The sequence below is a fragment of the Phoenix dactylifera genome, unplaced genomic scaffold, assembly GCF_009389715.1.
Source record: "Phoenix dactylifera cultivar Barhee BC4 unplaced genomic scaffold, palm_55x_up_171113_PBpolish2nd_filt_p 001500F, whole genome shotgun sequence".
Lineage (NCBI taxonomy): Eukaryota > Viridiplantae > Streptophyta > Magnoliopsida > Arecales > Arecaceae > Phoenix > Phoenix dactylifera.
In genome coordinates, this window is record NW_024068811.1 from 1 (window position 1) to 22927 (window position 22927).

General features: G+C 36.4%; 1 protein-coding gene across 1 annotated transcript; it reads left to right on the forward strand.

Moving 5' to 3' along the window:
- The first annotated feature begins 9689 nt into the window (after window positions 1-9689).
- LOC103708695 (prolyl endopeptidase) lies at window positions 9690-22580 on the forward strand. Its single transcript, XM_008793747.4, has 12 exons — window positions 9690-10024; window positions 10113-10332; window positions 10605-10805; window positions 10895-10965; window positions 11073-11235; window positions 15265-15858; window positions 16199-16579; window positions 16736-16811; window positions 16907-16970; window positions 18987-19122; window positions 21824-21937; window positions 22031-22580. The coding sequence occupies exons 1-12, from the start codon at window positions 9705-9707 to the stop codon at window positions 22094-22096; spliced, it is 2406 nt and encodes an 801-aa protein (XP_008791969.2). The 5' UTR covers window positions 9690-9704; the 3' UTR covers window positions 22097-22580.
- Window positions 22581-22927: the final 347 nt, after the last annotated feature.

The following is a 22927-nucleotide window of genomic DNA, read 5'->3' on the forward strand; positions in this document are numbered from 1 at the left end:
GTATTTATATCTTAAAAAAACAAAGCTTTTAGAAACACTAAGCCATATGCAATGGATGTATCTAGTACTGTATATAATGCAGCATCAAATATAGTACGCAATATATATTAGAAAGATTCATCTTTTAAAATATAAAAATGGGCTTTGGAATGTCATTATGATATCAGAAAATTTTTATAAGACTTAAGTATCATCCTGAAACACAATTGCCTAAACATTAATAAATCAAGATTTAACTTTACCATGTAAATTTTCCTTTCTCAAGTGCTAACACTGGTTGAAATCATTTTTCTTGAAGTTTGCATATGAAGGCCTGTAGTTTATAGTTTGCCAAGCATCCCTTCAATCTATTGCTTCAAACAGTACTCACAGTGTTACGGTAAACTTAGTGCTGATATATCATAGATGGAATGTACTTCAGGAACGAAAAAGGTGCATATTTTAAGGTTCAATACTTGTAGTCTGGAATCTTATGCTTGATAATAATTCCACATAACTTGGAATTTTCCTAGTGACTAGGATAAATCAGTCAACCTGATGAACTTGTGCAACTCCAAATGTCTCAAGATTGAAGAAAGTAGATCATTGTTTTACTATCTTTTCGTCATGTTTCAAACAACTTCTTGGAAAGTCCTATAACACCAAACTTCTTTGAGCCAGTTCTCAGGAGTTGTGTTAACGAGAACATTTAGAAGTCACAGTACCAAAAAGAGGAAAAAAAATATCTTGCCAACAATTTTATTCCATGCCACACTGAGCTAGGTGGGATATGTCTTAGAAAACCATGGAAGACTCATTTCACGAGCTTAGTTGATGTTCTTAGATCCTTGATCAAGTACTCTGTGTTGGCCTCGCTATAGATATGGATAGTTACAAACTGAAGGCCAGCATTAAATTTGCTTTGAGTTACCAGTAAAGTTAAAACAATTTAATGCTGTATTGCGACTAACTAGAATCTAAAGTTAGGGGGTAGGGTGTAAGGTGGTGATACTTGCCTAATCAATGTACTTGCAGATTTATTGGCTGTCCTATGAAAAATAATAATGTAGTCTGGAACTAATAATTAATCACTGGAGCATTTATGAAAAGAAAGCAAATTTGTCATTTCACTCTCTGATACTGATGTGCTCTAGCCTTAGCCTAAGCTACAGAAAGTAATGTAAAGCAGAAGGAAGACAATTTTTTTATTAGTTTAAATATTTCTTCTGCTTGTAGCTTGTGTTCAATGTAAGACTGAGCTTAAGTAATGATGATGATGATGAATTCATATACTTGTGCATTGCAGAAGTCTTGCTAGTAATTTATGTTATCCAGCTCATATGGCTTCTTTTTTTCCCTCCAAAGCAAAATCTTATATATCTGACAGTTTTAAGTAATGGTGAGGAGTTTCTGTAATATTTAATTCTGATTGCTGGTCCAGGGAGTCGAGAAGATTAGAAAGTGGTTCTTCGATAACAAAGTAAGTGACCAAACTTTGTATGGGTGTACCCTTTTTAGGTCATGAGAATGCTAGTAAGCAGGATCATAGTGATGCCTTCTGATCTGGGCTCTTCAATCTTCATGGCTGTCGGTGAGGAATGCGGCAAACTATATGCTGAGGTTGATGCTGAAACTATTGTTGGATATATCGTGAGATAGTTTGGATGGCAGCAACTTGTGCTAATATCACAAGATATGTTTTAAATGAATCAATTAGATGAATGTCGTGTTGCACATTCTAGATGTCTTAATGGGTCTCCTAGGGAGTTTATTTTACGTGTTCACCGTGAAACTGTTGTTGTTGCTGAAGATTTGTAGGCAGATATGGTAAACACATGAAGTAAACAAGATAATTGGGAAGGAGAGTTTTTCCATGGAGTTAGCTAGTTGGAACTATATGATCTTGTGTCCTATAGGCAAAGAAAGGAAAGCGTGATAGTTTTATTTTATTTATTTATTTATTGAAAGTTATGGTGTCGGATCAACCCCGTTTTTATTCAGGAAAGGTGCAGGAGAAGATTAAAAGGAGGAAAAAATGCAGAAGATGGATGAAAGCATGATTATGTTTAGAGGACTTGAATCACTTGATGCTTTCTATTTGATGGATGCTTGTCCTTGTTTACTTCATTGATTTGATTCACAGAGAGAATGCGTGAGCCCACAAATATTTTCATATCCATCAATCACATCTCTCTCTGGCTCTCTCTCTCTCTCTCTCTCTCAATATGGATACCAAATATGATATTCGTCAGGTTTCCGACTTGAGATCACAAGTCGAAGGTCGCGATAACTGTCGAGCTTTTTTTTTTCATGTAAGATATCTTATTGTAATATCATAATCATGACATCGGAAATAATTTAAATAATATTTTTTAAATTTTAATTAAATGATAAAATTAAAAGTTTTACAAAATTAATAATATTTAAAAAAATTATTAATTCTAAAATAGAAATTTAGTCTAAATAAAGATGTTAAAATTGTTTCTAATCACTTTCATGATAAAATTTTTGAGTTGGAGAGCTAATTTTTTAGATGTGTAAAAATAATAAGAAATTGCTAATGAATTAGACAGTTTAGTAAATATTGAACATTTTAGCTAGATAAATTATATAATAAATTAAATAATTATTTATAGAATTTAAGTGTATGAATTTTATCAATTTAATGATAAATTTAGATATATAGTATTACAAAGCATTACTCATACTAAATTTAATTTTTTTAAAAAATTCAAATGTCGTTTATAATTAAGTTTTTTAAAATTATCAAATTTAACTCAGCAGTTCAGAACTATGATCATAGGTAATTTTTTCTGGTAGGGTATCGAAGTGTTAACGTACAACCCCATTGGCACGTATAATTCACGTTAGTAGGGTTATCAAATTATCCATGTATAATTTTTACCAATAGAGTGACGAAGTGCTAACGTATAATTTTCGAATATCGAAGCATAGTTTGACTATGAATCTAAATTTGTTTTAAAATAAAATTTATTTTTTTATATTTTGTGTTACAAATCGTAAGATATATAAAATTATATGATATCGAAGTCAATCAAATATGATACATACAAAATCAATACGTTCATACAATATATAATAATAAAATGCTATACTAAAAGTTTATAAATTAAAAATTATTTGATCTAAAAATATAATTATAATTTGTTGATAAATCTAGAAAAGTGTTACAAATGCAATTCAATTAATAGATTCAATTAATTTTAAAAGTTTCTTTTGAAGCCTAATATTTTAAAATTATATTTTTTATTAAAATCTTATTATAATATTATAAAAATAAAAATTTTAAATTTCAATATTTTTATAAAATTGGTCAAGCAGGAGTGTCTAACATTAACATTTACATTTTGGTCAGTCTGATCAAAATGAAATTTATTGAATCATGCTTGGTGTAGGCACAGATGATTTAACACAAATCGAAGCAATCAAGATTCTTCAGTAAGGAGGGAGTAGAGAGAGAAAAAGTCAATTCAGTTCAATCAAGCTGGAGAGTATAGAGAGAGAAAGGATGGGAAAGAAAGAGAATGTCAATTCTTGTTTCACCTCAAATCTATTATTTTGCAATCAGTCCATCTAATATCAATGGATAGAAAAAATGGTTAGTTCATAATGGCAGTCGGTTGCAAGCGAACTGTAATAGCTTTATCTCACGTGTTTCCTAGCATTACTCAAAAAGCCATTGAACAAACTTCCAAATTGTATCAACCTCTTTTTCTACCATATGGTGCATCTACTCAGAGATGGTAACACGCTAGTGTAAGTCTGTCCAGTTTAAAGCTGTTCCATTATGAAGCATACGATGCTGAAGTTCAGTGACTAAAGGTGAAGTGCAATTCTTTTGTTAATTCCCTAGTTGTTAATATATCACAGGATAATAGCTGGTATCAATCTACAGTATCAACACCAAGTATGAATATATAAATATCACTGGGATATTTGCATCATCGGATTTCAGGTTATCAGTGATCCTGTTTTGGTGAAAAAGTTTCCAAATTAACTTTCACTAAGTAAAACTGATCATGGGCAGGCTTGGGCATACAAAATGTGAAATGTTGCAAAATGTGAAATGGGCAGTTCGATTAAAAATGTATAGAGTTTAGACTCGAGGCATCAGCTCTACCTAAGATTACCCAGAGTCTAATATTTTTTTTGCAATTATGCATCGGCCGAAGCATTTTAAGGGAGTACATGGGCATCATTATCAAGTAATCTAAGTAAGGCCTCCTACGATGGCCGGGAAAGAATAGCTATTCTTAGGGACCATTCGAGACTCTGATTCAAGCAATTGGAGATGCGACTCTTGCTTATGTAGCATGCATATGTATGGCTTGTGAATCATGGCAGATGCGCATTAAAATATTTTACAGGAATAAAACAGTGTGCTCCAGAGGAACTACGTAAGCTACTGGTGAAGGAACTTAAGTGCAAATTATATGTATTATCTGCAAAGCTAATCGATCGTACACAATGACAATGGCAGCAGAAGCAATGCCGACGGGAATGCATTTCATAAGCTGAGCAAAGAGCGAGGACCAAGATTTAGATTGAATGCAAAATTTGCATCACCTTCTGAAAAGCTTTGACACCATTTGCATATAGATTGAAGCACCAAGAGTGGCTGGCCGCCATCATCTTTACAAGTTTAAGCTACATAACTAAATACCAAAGATCGATATCTAGCATCGAGTGATTCTTTAATCAGTAGCAGCTCTGAACCTCAGAAAATTTGTTGCTTCCAAAGGTAGCTGCTATAAAGGTATTGCTCATTCAGGATTCGTTTGAAAGATGGGAAAAATAGGTCTGCATGTGCTAAAAACTATATCAGTTCCACTTCCAAGTTATTAGAAAGTACATATCTGTGAGACCTCCCAATGGAAGAATGAAAGCTATGGAGGTACCAAATTTCATGCATTTAGCTTTGAAGAAATGTCTTGTGTCTAAGGAAAAACAATGACGAAGCACAAAGGAATCGAAACAACATTGTAAACATATTTGTTTCTTGCATTTAAGCAACAATCATGGATGCATTTCATAATCACAACTCTAAATTAAGGAGGCCAAATAAAAGAATTGAATAAATTCTGACAATTGGCACAACCGTCCCCTGTTTCACTGCTACAGATCCCCATGCCAGTCCCCCCCTCCCCCACTCTCTCTCTCTCTCTCTCTCTCTGTGGAACCAGAAGAAAAGAAGAAGAAAAGCAAAGAGGTAGAGAAAACCAGCCCCTCTCCTCCATTGTCCCTTACCCTGTCTCTGTCCCCTTGCTCTTATTCACCCTCTTTTTCAGTGTTTCTGTACTGTCTCAATGTTAATTTAAGGCTAGTGCTTTGGAGGAGAAGATGAGGAGGGGCGCCTCCATCAATTGAAGCCATTAATCAAGGTAAAATTCTAACTTTTTTTAAAACTACTTTTTGATATTGTAAGAAATTTTTTGAAAGGTTGAGTCTAAGATTAATCTTGAATGTCAGAGATATTGGATAATAATGTATTAGGAAGAGTGAGAATTTTGTGTAAATCTTAGGGTGGACAGGTTCTGCTTCGTTTCAAGCCAAAAATATTAACTTGAAATCAAGTGAATATTTCAATTTGAAATTTTAAAAGTTGTTGACTTGAAGATCAATAAATCTGCAAAATTTGAAACTATTTGAAGGATGTTAGCTTCATCAATTACTGAAGTGGCCTTGTGTGCACAGAGTGGCAGAATAGAGTATTGGGCTTGTATTTGATTAGAATAGAGTTTCATATGATTTTTTTGGTGAAATTGTGCTTTAGATAAAAAAAAATCAAAAATCATTTCATAACATAAGTGTCACATCCTAGATCCAAGTCGCGAGCCGAGTGTTGCGGCAACTGCCGCACACTCATAAAAAATTCTTCCTACGAACATGCAAGACATCCCATCCTGATATCTTAATCAGGTAGCGGAAATAATTTAACTAATAATATACAAACTTTATTTTATTAACTAACACAACTTACAATATCTCATAATTTTAACAGTATTCTAAGGTAATACGTCAATTTGAATAAACTCTAATCTAAGATTTTCTGTGCCAGTAAGTTGGTCCGGCAGCTTCTTCCAAAGCAAGGTGAATCATAGCTGCAATATCAAGAGAGAGAGGAGAAGAAGAAGAGGAGCACATACCTCAGGCCAGCAAGGTGGTCCGGCGGCTCCTTCTAGTGACAAAATCGAGGAAGAAGAATTGAAAGAGGAGTTTGAGATCGGTGGCTTGATCTCGGATGAACTCGAAGGAGGAGGAGGAGGTCTTTAAATAGATAATCTCGGCCTTATCCGACCGGTCTTTAGATCATAATGAATTTTCTATCTCTGGTGCGATCGGAGAGGAAGAAGACTCGCAGCTGGAGTCTTCTTCCCTGCCTTTCGCACGTGCATTGCACGTAGCTTGGCCTAGTTCTACGTGCACGGTGGGTTATTGTGTTTCTTGGCACATGTCTTTAGGTCGGAGGCGTGACACAAACCCTCCCACAAGTTAAATTGATCATGTAACTCAACCTCACCTCTTCTTGTTTGTTTAAGTAGGTAAATTTGGCAAGTAGAAAACATCTCTTCTTATTTTTCTCGGAAAGCAAGCATATGCAAAACCATAAGCACTTATTCTACCTCATCCGCACTCAATTTTTAACAATCTCTATGATTAGCACTAGAACACCTCCCTGGCTCCATATCTCCAACATAAATTGTGTCCATTTTACTCCACATCACCATATAATTGAGATTGGGTCTTCAATTACTTTCGCTGCAAACCATGTTCTCAAGGGATATATCAATTTACAAAGAAAATATCTTTTCAAGAATATTATTCTCTTTCCTGCCCCTTCTAAAAATACTTCTTCCCCCTCCAATTAAAGTATACTACTTTCAAAACATAATAATGCATTTTACAATCTTCTATCTTAGCATCATAACCTATGCTCCATTAAACACTTTGTGTATGGTCCATCTTTACCTTAACAACAATGTACCTCTCCGCTCCATCCAACTAGTTCTAATTTCACGTAATCATAAAATTCGAATCTAGCATGAGGAAATTGTATATACTATCTTCTTAATTAAACCAATAAATAAACATGAACTTTAGTAGCCAACCACAGAGATCAGATATATTTAGTTACAAGCATCCAACAAACTTTCAATTCTAGAAAATATCAGACACCCATCACCATGCATAATTTGAGAGGAAGGAATATAACAATACTATAAATGAGACCAGTAGTGGCAAATGAGCATGCTACTTATATTGCACATCTAGCAAGCACCCACATTGGGTCACTTAGGCTATCTTTTAAGATCCGAAATATGGGCCATTTCGGAGGATGGCGACAATAGTGAAGGCTTAGATATGCCGTTACCTTGGTATTATAGGATCTGAGATATCGGAAATCTCAGCTATATTTAAAATTAAAAAACAGACACTATTAAGAAACTTGATTTGAAGATTTATTATTTAAAAATTAGTTTGAAATGCTAAGAAACTTCATTAGGAAATATTAATCCATATATTATTATCATATTGACTGGAATATTGAAGCATAACCTTTTTTTAGTAGGAGAGAATGGCTGCCTTTATTAGAGACAATTGAGAAGTGGCTTGTGGCATGGAAAGATTAACTCTAGTTAGCACAATGTTTTCAGCATTACCGAGTTATTACAACTCTATTTTTAGGACACTAAAATGGATTATATTCAAAAGTGATGGATGGAGATGAGCCTTTCTTTGCATAGGCAAGGCCTCTGGCTTCAGTTGCTTAGTTAACTAGGATGTTGTCTGTAGGGACAAGAGCCAAGGAAGTCTAGGAGTTAAAAAAAATCTCCATGAGAAGACTATGGAAAAAAAAATCATTACCTGCTAAAATGGTCATGGAAATACTTGGAACCAGAAAATGAGCAATGAAAAAAAAAAAATCAAAACCTCATACTACTCCAGAAGCAAAATGGGTATAGGAGATCCATGATACAGGACTATTTCCTCTTTGGAAAGTTCTTTCAAATTAGATGGTAGATGGTTAATATGATGGTGTAGAGGTTAGAATTTTCTCGGTTATATGCATAGGTTGCTAAGGGAAATGTTTCACTTATTCCTGTTGGACAATATCGGTTCCTTGGAGATGACTATGAGGAGCTTATTAAGCTCAATGCTCTTCTTGTAGATGTGAGGTCAACAAAATGCAAGGATAAACCATTATGAAATTGATGCCTTCTATCTCAATTTTTGAATATTTTGTTTTCTAATTTCCACATATATATTCATGCTCATATTAATCAATTAATCCGACTTACAAAAAAAAATATCAAACTCTCTTTGTAATTTCTGAGTAATGGAGGTGTTCTATGTTAATTCTATAGAACTCTTTTTTTTTGGTGAAATCGGCAATTCATATAGCTCTAACGTAAGTACATCCTGCCAGATCAGAAGAAAGCAAAAAATACAATGAGGGCGAGAGCTCTGCTGTGGAAGTCCAGCAGATCTTCCCGGATGCCGTGCAACATAAGAAATGACCCAGTCTGCTGCTCTGTTTGCCTCACGGAATACATCTACTGCCTCAAACTCGTCCATCTCCAAAGCCCGCCTACGGGTCTCACGGATAAGAGGGTGACCATCACCATACATGTCCGCACCTCGAATCTAGTCAATAACTATAGATGAATTCTCTTCGAGATGCACCCGCTCGGTACCAAGCACTCGCCTCGCATAGGATATGCCCTCCCAAGGTGCTGCAGCTCTGCCCCAACTATTGTAAGCCTAAGCGCACACCGACCACCTGCTGCAACTAGTCGCCTCAGGTTATCTCTAATGACAAATCCGATCCCTCCAAACCTTCCATCCGACGCCACGCTACCATCAAAGTTCATCTTGAGATGACCAAGGGATGGGGGCACCCAAGAAGCAAAGACAAATTTGGGCGATTCTATGGAACTCTTTGGGAGTCCTGAAAAAATTAAAATCTTTACATATGTGGCTCATTACCAAGAACAGAATCCACGCTGCTGATGTGTTCCAAAGAAAAGGATGGCATGTAGCTTTGACATTTGTCCTACTCCACAAACCTCCACACCAACCTGTTAATGCGTGACTGCTAATGGAAGCCAGCTCCTAATCCATTTGCGCTGCTCCACAAACTAATATGTTAATGCGAGACTTCTAATGGAGGCCACATCCTAATCCATTTGGTGACATCAACCTATAGACGCAAGGCTGCGCAAAAAACAAAACCTCTAAATACAGCAAAATCAGTACTTAAAACACCAAAAGGTCCAAAATTCTCCTATCCTACCATTACAGATAGCCATAATGCCATCTATTTCAGCGAGGAGCAGCTTTCTTTAATTTCTAAAATATAAAGATTTCTGAAATGGATGACATGATGGAAGATTTCTGAAATAAATAATGTGGCAGCTATCAAACTGCACTAAATGGTCAAAGAGATTCTATATTCTTGATGTTCATCCCTGGATTCCTTGTCGGATATCCCCAGATTCCCTATTCCTAGCATGAGGTGATCCCTCCCTCCCTCCCTCCCACCCAATTGGAATTTGTAATTTTTGGAGGTGCCCATCAAAACCCAAAGGCAAGGACAATGGCAACATAGTTACGAAATAATGGCAACATAGTTACGAAATCCTCCACTCTCTTTCTTGGAGCCCCAATCCAACTACTCCACGGCCCCTCGGTCCGCTCTCGCCATGTCCTCATCCGCCCTCCACGCGCGTGACATCCTCTCCCCCCTCCTTCGCCTTAAATCGCGCCTTCCCTTCCTTCCCACCTCACGCCGCCCTCACGTGCTCCTCCCCGCCCGCCTCTTTTTGACCCCCCAAAGACCCCGCCTTCGCCTTCACTGTTCCCAAACTGCCCAAGCCGCCCCCCCCGCCGACGATATTCGTATGATGGGCTCCCTCTCCGCCTCCGCCGACGCCCTCCCGCCCCTCAGCTACCCCACCGCCCGCCGCGACGACTCCGTCGTCGACGATTATTTCGGCGTCCGCGTCCCTGACCCTTACCGATGGTGAGATGCCCGTCCGGATCCGATTCGCTTCTTCTAATCCCTTATTCTATGAAAAAAAGATCCCTCCTTTATTGGGTTTTGGGCGCAGGTTGGAGAATCCGGATGCAGAGGAGGTGAAGCAGTTTGTGGAGAAGCAGGTGGCGCTGACCGACTCCGTGCTTGCCGAGTGCGGCGAGCGCGAGCGGCTCCGACGGCAAATCACGACGCTGTTCGACCACCCGCGTTATGATACGCCGTTCAAGCGTGGGGGCAAGTATTTCTTCTTCCACAACACCGGTCTCCAGGCCCAGAGCGTACTCTACGTTCAGGTAGTGGCGAAACTCTTTTCAAGTTTGGATTTTGGGCGCGTTTCTTTGTCTTCCTTTGATGATTTGGGATTTCCGGTTTTCGTCATATAACGATTTGGATCGGGAAATCGTCATCAAAATCAGATTTTGAGGATGTTTATGCGTGTTTTTGATGGTTTAGTATTATGGATATTTTTGTAGAATGATTTGGGTGGGGAAGGTGTAACCAAGTTTATGTTTTGGAGATGTTTTTATGTGTTTCTGATGATTTGGGATGGCTGATTTTGTTGTAGAATGATTTGGATGCGGAAGTAGAGGTCTTGTTGGATCCCAATGGTCTCAGTGAGGATGGGACGGTGGCTCTTAATATTTCTTCTGTCAGCAAGGATGGCAAGTATTTAGCCTATGGGCTTAGCGCGAGTGGCAGTGATTGGGTGACAGTCAAGGTCATGCGGGTTGATGATAAGAAACCTGAACCTGACACGATATCATGGGTGAGTGAAGAAGGCTAGAAATTGCTTCTTTTCTTTGAAACCGTTTTCTTTTATTTGGAACTTATGCTGTGAATTTTTGATGGATGCAGGTCAAGTTCTCTTCAGTTAGCTGGACCAATGATGCAAAGGGGTTCTTCTATAGCCGGTACCCGGCACCCAAGTAAGTGGAACTTGGTAGAATATATAGTATTGACTGATCAATAGTTACAAAAGGTAAGGTGTTTTGTAGTTTTTGTCTTAACGGTATTGTCTCGTGATTGTCAATAGGGAAGATGGTGAATTGGATGCTGGGACTGAGACAAATATTAATCTGAATCACCAGCTTTACTACCATTTCTTGGGTACGGATCAGTCAGAGGATATATTGTGTTGGAAAGATCCCGAGCACCCAAAATATACATTTGGGGCCCAAGTCACTGAAGATGGGAAGGTAAGATGCTGCCTCATTAATGTTTTCTTTGGTTAAACTTAGTATGTATTTTTTCTTAAAAAAATATGTTCTTATTTTCTGGTTCATATAAAGTGTAGAACTTTGCAACAACTCTCTCATCATTTACACATAAAAAATGTTGTCTCATTTAGTAATGTACGGGATCATAGGAGGATCAGGGCATTGATTCACCTTCTGTTTGCTTCCAGTCTGGCCGTATTTACTTTTTATTAGCTTTGCTGTTTAAGTTTAGCATGATTTGAATATGCATCATGAAAGTACTTGTATGGTATTCCTTGATTTCAAATCTTCTCTAGCTCATCACTAGCATGCTTTTTGAGGCACATGGCTGATATAGCTAAACAAGCAAATGTTGCTGTTTCTTTTATTTTTAGAATCAATATATGAACTATTGTCATTTGATCTGAATCATGGGTCAGGTTGCTTTAGTAATGCTAATATTGTAGGGTGAATGCTAATATTGTAGGGTGGCAAAACAGTCAACTATGGCTATATTTATATGGCAGGGCATATTTAGATAGTGGAGAGGTGTGGTAAGAGGGACACTCGAATTTTAGCTGAGTGATTAATTTTGGTACTTAAGGTGTACAAGAGAATAATTCACTATGTTTAAGATGAATGGGTTTTTAGGCCATATTTTAAAGGAGAGAAAATAGGGGAGAGAAGCCTCTTTTAGATTAAACCTTGCAATTAATGGGGATCTAGAATAGGAATATGAATATATGATAATGGTGTCTGAACCAGATAGTGATACCAAAGATAAGAGAAGGGAGATATTCTATCTCTTCTTCCAAATTAGTGTTTTAGAGATTGAATTGGAGAGGCATGAGAAAGGGAATTTAAAAGGGGGATGAGAAGGTGGGAGTGATTTGACCACTTAAGGGATCATTTAGACTGTGTTACCTAGACACTTTGGTCTAGTTTCTAGAATAGGTGTTAGATGCATGATCTGAATTGAAATTTGTTAGACATTTAGATCCTTAAAAGGATTTTTGAAATTGGTATAGAGGTTGACTCTTACAATAATGAGTTCGCTATTTTGTAATAACACTAAAATTGAACTTTTGTTCTTTTTAGAGATTGATCAAGAATCTAGATATTAAAATAACTTTGCTAAATGCTATTTGTCTCAAATCTTTATGCTATTTGGAAAGTTTGAATGAGAAGCATGTATGCTGGAAGACACTAGCAAATCAAACATTTTATTACTTTCCTTTATACAACATTTGAGTGTGTATGTATGTATGTATGTCTTAGCTACAATTATCTTTTCCATTTATCCATCTATCCCCCTCCAACAGAAAAAAAAGGAAAAAGCCCAGCCAGACACATGGACATGTGTCTGGTCTGGTTTTCATGTCTCTATCAATGCAACATTACATATGGAGGGAGAGGAACATTTTCTTTCTCTTCTCTATAAAAGAATAGTGTTTTTTGGCCTTTAATGTGATTTTATCTTTTCCATGCTTTCTTATAAATACGAACAAATTGGACTATTCTCTTATCTTATAATCCTTTTTACTAAAATTGACATCTTCATGGCCATTGATGTATGCCAAGATCACTGTCAAGTGTCAACGTATAATATCCTTGTAGAGCGACAGGGCATGCGGCATTAATCAATTTAAAAGTTAACTTAGACAACTATCTTGATCCAGAATTGTGGCTTAAGAGTTATCAAGGCCACTACTAAATGTTTAATTATGTTTAGCCCAACTCTGTTTAAACACTCACAGACACCAAGTTTAGGCATATGTACATGAGCGGATGCGTACATGTCTCTGGTCTTGCTTAAAAAGGTCTTATATCATAGGTTGTACTTGAGGTACCGTAGTTCTCTTGTTTTTCTATCTTTCAAGAACAGGATCCAAAAACAAAAGAATACATGCACTAAAGATGGATTTATGTATAGAGGATGGTAAATAGGGGTATGGAGTTGGTTCCTTGTGACAAGGAATTTTTTGTCATACAAAATATGCCTAAATATCAAATCGTCTCTTGTGAGAACTGTGCTTATATCCTGCCCTCAACAGTTAAGGTATTTGGGGAAGGGATACCCTGCTGCATAGACCATTCTCTTCTGTAAGAAAAGTGGGCTTGTCGCAGTTTCTTTAATCAAGTAATGAAAAAGGTCTAGAATGCCCCTGCACAGAGTGGTTAATATCTTTTGCTATTGCCTTTTTTATACATATATGGTATCTTAGGAACAAAAGGATACTAAATGTACTCCAATTATATATATATTTATAAAATATCAAAAAAGAGAAATTAATGAGTGCATGTTAAAATAAGGGTTGTGATTATGATGAAGGTTGTGTGATGGATATGTTGTTTATTGCACTTGTATTTCTTGCCACACATGGAGACTTTTTATATTATAATCAAGAATATCATAATTGTATTTCTGTGTATATATGTATTGTTCAGATACGTGTCTATAAGAATTATAAATAAATGAAGTACATACCAAACAAATAGGAATGTGCTTAGTAAGAAGGAAGGATGCTTGAAAGACAAACTTTTATGACCAAAATAAAGAATGTCCTGAAAATGCATTCCCATTTTCATGTGCATATGCTCCTATATAGTATGAAGGGGTGGAAATAAATGAAGTTCATAGCAGAAATGAAAGGGCTGCAGTTATCAAGAAGGTAAGGACAATCAGCGAATGTGGATGCACAATGACAAAGCATTTCTAAAGAATGGCTATTGTTCCTTTAATTGTTGGAATATTGCCTAGCATGTTTGTGTTAGATCATGTCAGATCTCTATTATAGTGTAAAAAATGGTCCATTAACTTTTGAGGTTAGGTAAGCTATTTTTTGTCAGATCCTTTTGATCCACTCAGGCTTGATTAGGGTTGCTCCAATTCTACGAGATTGAAGCCCAATCTAACTAGAGCTTGGGTCTTGATTTGGATTTATGCTATTATTACTATACTAATCTCAATTTTAATAGATGAGATTCCTATGGTAGTGATATACGCTTATATCTCCAAGTAATTAAAAAAAATAAAATAATCATGCTATGTGCAAACATATAACAGCATAATGTATATTTTGACAGCATCCGTTTCTGTACCTCCATCTTTTTCAAGTCCCACCACAATTATTGCCTGGCCTTATTTCAGGAAGTAAGTGTCTAATCATGTGTTTGTCTCAAATGGGATGACCACAAATAGGTGGATTCCTTTTTGGACAACCTACCTTCATTGGTAATCAGAGTCTGCAACTCAGCCAGCTCTCTGTGGAGCTTACTATATGCATTATAGAGGTTGACCCCAACATCACTAACCTTTGGTGGCAAGGGATTAGCTGCCCCGACATTCATCCACATCTTAAATAGCTTCATAGATGGATTATTGATGTTTCAGGTTAATGAAAAGCAAATTCACGTGCTAATGCAGGTTCTTAATTTAGATAATTTGGGGAACAGCCACACTGCTCTTATTGTACAATGTCTAACATGATGCTTATTGTCCACCATAGCAATCAACAAGTTTTAAGCACCCAGAAAAAATCTACCTCCTGATTAGCTCTAAGTTGAGCACTTCAATATTTGATTGATATTTACACTGGAGTCTCTCTCTCTCTCTGGCTTTGAAGTTGATTTCTGAAAATACTTGACAGTGATATGAGTGTGTAAATAAAGATCTATCAAACATCTCAAATAGTTAATTCAATACAATTGAATTGCTTTAAGGGCATGTGCCGACACAAACTCCTACTAAAAATAAAACTGATATCGGAAAACCCAAGTCAAGTCCACATTCTTCTTTTCATCACATTAATTTGCCTTGAGCTTATTAGAGCAGTTTGTGTGAGTATAATTTGCATGCAAACAAAGTCTTTCCACTCTTGTTAGACCCTAATAGAGCATGAGATTGCTATTTTGGTGCTTAGTACTGCTTCATTGCTGTGGATTTTGCTCGAAGTAAATTTAATTTTGTTTGTTCTCCATACTAGACATGATTTTTCTTTGGCTAATAATGTTTTGTGTTATCTCCAGTATGTTCTTTTATACATTGATGAAGGCTGCGACCCTGTTAACAAACTATATTACTGCGATTTGTCTTCGCTTTCTTGTGGGCTTGAAGGTTTAAAAGGGAGTAGTGAAATGCTTCCCTTCATCCAGCTTGTTGACAATTTTGAAGCACGTTATGAAGCTGTTGCAAATGATGACAGTGAATTTACTTTTTTGACAAATAAAGGAGCTCCAAGAAATAAATTAGTCCGAGTAGATCTTAAGCAGCCAAATTCATGGACTGACATTCTACCAGAAGATCAAAAGGATGTGCTCGAATCAGCTTATGCTGTCAATGGTAACCAGATTTTGGTGAGTTACCTAAGTGATGTTAAGTATGTGTTGCAAATAAGGGACTTGAAAACTGGCACATTGCTGCATCACTTACCCATAGACATTGGTACTGTCTTTGGGATTTCTGGTAGGCGTGAAGACAGCGAGGTTTTTATTGGCTTTACTAGCTTCCTTACTCCAGGTATTATTTACAAATGTAACTTAGCAACTGAAGTTCCAGAATTGAAGATATTTCGAGAAATTTCTGTTTCTGGATTTGATCGAACAGTCTTTGAGGTTAAGCAGGTAAAACATTATCTCAGTTCTTTCTAATCTTGCATCATGCCAATTGGTGTTAATTAGTGTTTAAAAGTTGTGAAAGCGCTTAGGTTTGTACTTCTGTTTTGAATCCAAAAATTCAATGGTGCTTTTCTTTGCATTAGATAAGTTTAAATGTCTGATTACCTTTTGTTCCATAAATTCCCCTAGAGGTTCGATTACAAATGTTGCTCAAGAAAAGTTACATTTTACTTATTCTTGTTGCCTTTTCTCCCTCATTAATAGTGGTCCTTGAAAGAGGCAGGATTTTATTGCTTGCACAGTGACCAATTTTTTGATATCTTCTTTTTGTAATTTTGTCTCTTAGGTTTTTGTTTCTGGCACGGATGGAACCAAGGTACCTATGTTCATTGTGTCGAAGAAGAATATTGAGCTCGATGGATCACATCCAGCTTTATTATATGGTTATGGGGGCTTTAACATTAACCTTACACCTTCATTCAGTGTGAGCCGTATTATTCTATCAAGGAACTTAGGTTTTGTATTCTGCATAGCAAATATCCGTGGTGGTGGAGAATATGGAGAAGAATGGCATAAAGCTGGATCCCTTTCAAAGAAACAAAATTGTTTTGATGATTTTATTGCTTGTGCTGAATTTCTTATTTCTAATGGTTATACCAACTCTAAACGACTATGTATTGAAGGTGGAAGCAATGGTGGACTTCTAGTTGCTGCTTGCATAAATCAGGTAAGACCCCTTGTTAACTAGAACCGATTTTGTTCTCGTATGCTTCATATTTAGTTCAAGATGTTTGAATATGCTCTAAAGTGCTTCTCTGCAAATCATTACATCATCTAATTTAGTTATTTTTGAAAGCATCTAAATTTGAAAATGTGATGGCAGAGACCTGATCTCTTTGGATGTGCTCTAGCTCATGTCGGTGTCATGGACATGCTCCGATTCCATAAGTTCACTATAGGTTAGGCTTCTTTATCAGTTGCGGCTAGGAGTATACTTTATTTACCATTTCCTGGTCTGGTCTTTCTGATGCATGTATATGTTTTTGTCATGTAGGTCATGCATGGACAACTGATTATGGATGTTCAGACAAGGAGGAAGAATTCCACTGGCTTATCAAGTATGTAAATGGACACTACTGCTACTCATTCATTCTATTGAATGGTGATGAATTTTATTTTTTCACTGGTTTCTACTATTCATTTTGTTATTTAGCAATTTTCAGGGCACGGAATTTGTTAGCTTTCATGGCATTGCACCCATGGGTGTTACCAGGGTGCTTCTTGTTGTGGATTGATTGGAGTTATGGACATTTTTTCATGCTAGGAAACATGGACACCTCATAACTGCAGCGATAACCATAATTCCATATCCCAGCTATCTGGGCTAGGCTTAGAAATCCTTATATCCATTGTTTATAGTTAAGTGCTATCTCTGCTGTTGTAAGTTTTCCAAGCCTTTTCTCACAATATCTATTGATGTTATTTAGGTCTCCCCTCCTATTACTGAAGTCTATAACTGATTCTTGTGCTTCATAATATGGTAAAACAAGAATCTTGACACACTGTCTTTTCCATCTATGCAATTGACACTTGTATTTATATGCTTGATGTCACTCAGCTCTACTAGTTTGACAATTACACCTGGAACCGAAAATGTTGACTGTTATAGTGAAGCATAAACACTTCCTTTCCAAATATTAGATTACAATAATAAGAAAGGTCTGCACATAGATTCTCTAACAATGCTCTTTTCTTGTGTTGCACACACCCACTGCAGGTATCTGTAACCAAAACAGTTTAGGCATTGAATGGAAGTCATCCTGGTAGTATAGCAGAAAACACATATGCCTAAGAGCAGGAAATGCATCTTTCATGGAAGTGAAATCCTGGATAAAATTTTGTATTATTCTCCCTCTGCCCATGCAAGTGAACAAAACCTTCTTATTTGTGTCATATAAAATATTAGCTAATTGTTGATTCAGATGACTCTGAGAGCTTTTGTCATTGGCTTAATTCATTTAAATTTACTGTGATATTTGTGAATAATTTGTTTAATTCTGGTATTATGAATTTGATTTTCAAAGAAATTTAGACGAATAAAAACAAAAATAATTTGCCCAGCTGTGCATCATTTGACTGATGTATCTTTTGAGATTTTGAGTATGGAAGTTGCATCTTTTGGTTGCTTGACCTATTTGCATTTTAAGGGATCACTTGATCCCATTAGTAGCCAGCTCATGAGATGATAATCTTTGGTTATTTTAAAGGGGCTGCTTTTAAAGGCATATTGTTGATTGATCTGATGAAGCCTACAGTATAGGTCTGGCCAGTACATCAAACTTCTAAGGCCACTTTGCCTGGTCCTGGAAGGAGCCAAACTTAGTCCATGTTGAATTTAAGCTTGACATATTTAAAGAGAGAAAAAAATCTGTATTTCTTCATCTGACGCTAACCTCTTTTTCTGCTTAGTTAGGGGGTGTGTATCCATTTTTCTATGCATTTTGGCATTTACTGACTTTGATCCAGCGTACAGCGAGTTTTACTGCACATCTTGTGCATCCCGCAGATAGACTGGTATACTTTGTTTTAGCCAGTTGTATCACCATAAGAGCAATTGGACCTTTTTCATGTTGTTTCCCCTGAGAAATATTTTTCTTGGTTCATTCGTCATATTCCCACAAGAAAAATTACCCATTCCTCCTTTTTAGCACAAACTGTCATATAAAATCACTGCTTTGTTCTAGTTTATGGACTGTCACATCCTTTTAGGTATATCTGGATTAGCAACTGCTATATGTTGAAGTACCATTGGACTTCAGTCATTATTTTCTCAGACATGCTCAACATGCCATGACCTTTGTTTGTACATATAACTATTCATGAGTGTATATGTACATGAGTGCAATTATGTACCCTTCGTCATAGTAAGGGGAAGGTTTTCAATTTTTTTACAGTTGGACTGAACATCTACCAATGGACACAATGAGTGTTGACACAAAAGGAGTCTTTGGAGGCATATTTACTGTGTGCACTGACTAGATTCATTTATCATTCTACCATCCCTTTCTCATAGATATTGAAAATTTTGGGTCTTTACTGCATGTCAAATTTATGCATGTTTTGTCTTTGGACAGATACTCACCACTTCACAATGTGAAAAGACCTTGGGAAAAAAGTGCCAATCCATCTTGCCAGTACCCGTCAACCATGTTATTGACAGCTGATCATGACGATCGTGTTGTACCGTTACATTCATTGAAGTTACTGGCAGTAAGTTCATATTATTTATAATCTATGGGAATAAAATTTCTCTCTATTTGCATCTCAGATTGGATATGTTTACAATGTTCAGCCTCCATGCATTTTTTATTTTTTTAACCTGGGTACATATTTCATGCTGTAAACTGAAGCTGTAAAATACTGGAGATTGTATTCAATAAACTATAAAAATATTGTACAGTTCTTTATGATGTGATTTGTTATAGAGGTCAATTTTCTTCGAAATTAACTGATTGCCAAATTCATTATTTATATCAGAAGGCATTGATAACATCCATGTTTCAAAGTGATGAATCTACAATTGACCAGTTTTTATCATACCTCATGCGCAGAAGTTTGACCATCTTTGGTAATAACTGCTAGATTAGTTCTCAAGGACCAACATAAACAATTATCTTTGCTGTGTGGAACAGTAATAAATACATTATTCATGTTTTAATTTAGTGAAGTCTTTTTACTTAACCAGTCTCAACTCTCAACGGCTGAGTTTAATTTCACTTTTGTGTGTTGAAAGGGATCTTATTTACCTCTTTAAACGCCATTGCTGCATTATCATTTTTTTCAGATCTTCAGCAAATAACAGATGTGTTTACTTCTGAGTTATCATTGAAAATGGTTCCTAGATGGAATCCGGATTCAAACTAATAGTATGGTACAGACCTTCTGTATTGCTCCCTTACTGAAGATTATGGCTCACTTGTTGTGCTAATGGGACTGTTTTGATTGGGATGCTATGATTTTATGTGGCTGTGATCCTAGGTTTGCTACTTCTATGAGGGCAGGATTATGATTTGGGACTTGGTATGTTCTAAGATGTTTCACATTATTTTTTGTAAAAGTTGTGAAACCCATGATATTACGTCTGTTGAATACGGTAAACAATTTAGTCAGATTTACCTATCATGTCACATAAATTTCAGCATAATCTCATCATATTGGATTAGTGTGCTCTATATGATAGTCTTGAGAGATACCTCTCTGATATTAAAGCTTTGGACGGGCAGAATGGCAAGAGTTGGTTAATGCTTTTAGCATGAGTTTGATTAATATAATCCATTGTTGAATTGGAGAAACATCATCTCTGCAAGGGCTTTTGGAGATGTAGTTTGGGATTTGCATGGAATTGGATTGGACTAAGGCTTGCTAAGGAGTAGTAAATAAAGAGAGGTTTGTGTTTGATGTCCATGCTACTTCGATGTAGGAAAGTGGGGAGCACATATTTGGTTAATGGTCAATGGATTTGTTCTGGAGCTTTGCTGCTTCTTTATCCTGGCCCACCTTTATGAGGTCTAAACCTGGGCTACCTGAATCTAAAGCAAGTTTAAGAGCATATTTATGTCTGGCAGCATGAAAGTGGTGCTCACACACATGTACATCCATATGTATGAGAGAGAGAGAGAGGTGCTGAGAAAAAGTGGCTCCGAAGGTACCAAGGTTCCTGCTATTAAGATTGAACCTCACAGTTGATTATGCCATCCTGTTTGCTCAAATTATATAGAGTTTATGAAAGTACGATTTATCTAAACCATCAATCCTTTAGAAGGTTTTATTATTACTAGTAAATTTACAGGATTTGAGAGATCTGAAATTGGGCAACATTTTTGTTTGCTAATCTGCCTTACGAAGTACAATTTGATGAAATTCTGTCGTACATCTGGTTGGGGTATCTAGGAGATAAAAAAGGTTAAGGAGAAGAAAGAGTGCTAGCAATGGAGAAGAAAAATGTGAGTGGAGACAAACAGAGAAAAGAAACAAAGATAAAAAACACAGAATACAGATATTTTGACATGATTAAGAAGGGCTTAATTCTTGAAGAAGCAGAATCTTCTAATAAATATGGTTCATATTATCATTCTGAAATTCTGACTAGAACATAATTAAAACATAACTACTGTAAATTGTTTTAAAATGGGAACAGTTTTTAAAAATTCTTGCTTCTATTGAAAGTTATCAGTGTTCTGCATCCAAATAATATATAACTTATCAACAGTCAACGCAAATATGATGGTCATGGATAAATATTTCTGAACTTTTAGGAGTGGTGTAGCAAGAATTATATATATCTGCTGTGTGGCTTTGTTAACCATGTATTCACTGAAGTTTGGATTCGATATACACATGCAACCTTTGAGAAATGGGTCTACTTTTTGTCATATAGGTAATAAACTGTGTGATTGATTGTATTATGATATCTTTGAGCAATAAACTGTGGAGAACGAAGAAATTTCATCAATAAACAAATAATGTTTGCTCAACATGACCGGCATCAAGCAAGGTCATCATCAATATGCCATCTGATGTCACTGGTACACGAAAATTAGACAATTGACAGAAAAGTTTTCTAGTTTACATTGAAATTAGAAATGCTTCTTAAAGATATGCATCAAGCAAGGTCATCATCAATATGCCATCTGATGGTTCCTTTAGCAGCTACCACTTCTCACCAACATGCATACTCACAGTTGTTTGTGTGCCATCTTGGGTCTTTGATCAAATCATGGTATTGCATGATTGCTTGTTAAGTAGGCAGCAGCTATGCCGTTATTTTTTTCCCATAATGTTTAGCGATGTTGTTTCGCTGATTATCTAACTTGCTTTCATATTCTTATATCTTTTGTTTCGCTGATTATCTAGCGATGTTGATTCTTATGTCTGGCAATAAATCTGCTTCTGGTTTACTTATTGTCCCCAGACGATGCAATATGTCCTCTGCACGAGTGTGGAGAACAGCCCACAGACAAACCCAATCATCGGCCGCATTGAGTGTAAGGCTGGGCATGGAGCTGGCCGTCCTACTCAGAAAATGGTCTGTATTTCTACCCTACTTTGGGAGTTGATCAGCATACCCCGATCTTCTAACTGGTGGTTCTTCTTTTTGTGTCTGTGTTTCTTATGGTAGATTGATGAAGCTGCTGACCGTTTCAGCTTTGTGGCAAAAGTGATGGGTCTCACATGGATGGATTAGGCTTAATGCTGAACAGATTAAGAAAATAAGGTTTAATGCAGAAAGCATGAAAGCTCGTCTGTGTGCATCATCATATAGATTTTTTTTTCCTTTTTCCTTTTTCCTTTTCCATCCCAGAGTACAGCATTTGTCCTCTGCTTCATGGACATGGGAACATCATTAACTCCCTGGATACTATGTTTAAAGGGTATTGGCCATTAGTGTTGATGTTGGTCATAATTCCACATGCAGTCTCTTCTTTATCATGTGTAACTGAAATCATCTTCTTGGTGTAATCATGGTAACATGATAGAGTGAAAAGGCTCCCAGAGAAACAGCGAAATCATATAATAGCTGTCCTAAACATTTCCCTCACAGATATCATTTAGAAATCTACAAAGGCCATGGTTGTTTGATGTATATCTTATGCTGATAGTCTTTTTAGTATTTTCTTTGCTGAACATTCACTTGGCTTGAATTTGAATATCTAGACAGGTTGAAGGAACGTGCTTTAAATTTTTATCATATATATTCAGTTTAATGTATGTGATGCAGTTCAACTGATCCAATTGGTCGGGTTCGGCATAAATGCTTGTCTTGGACCATCGATGAAGATCCAGAGATTGATCATAATATTTGACAACTTTGGGATTTGGATTGCGCTTTATCTAACTTTTCAGTTTGTGCTGGCCAGTGATGGTGAAATGGGTATCCTGTCATTCTATCATCTTGTGTGGCTTATCTTTGCAAGAATGTACCTATACACTCTATGCATGCATTTAGTAAATATATTGATTGATATCCTCTATAAAATACACATTTACATATTATGAATTCCCTGTAATTAGGAAA

Bases quoted from the DNA above. Each gene is read 5' to 3' on its own strand.
- LOC103708695 (XM_008793747.4), top strand. From the start codon at position 9,705: ATGTCCTCATCCGCCCTCCACGCGCGTGACATCCTCTCCCCCCTCCTT. The intron at 16,580-16,735 runs GTAAGACCCCTT...ATGTGATGGCAG, and splicing joins TTGCTGCTTGCATAAATCAG to AGACCTGATCTCTTTGGATG. The intron at 21,938-22,030 runs GTCTGTATTTCT...TTCTTATGGTAG, and splicing joins GCCGTCCTACTCAGAAAATG to ATTGATGAAGCTGCTGACCG.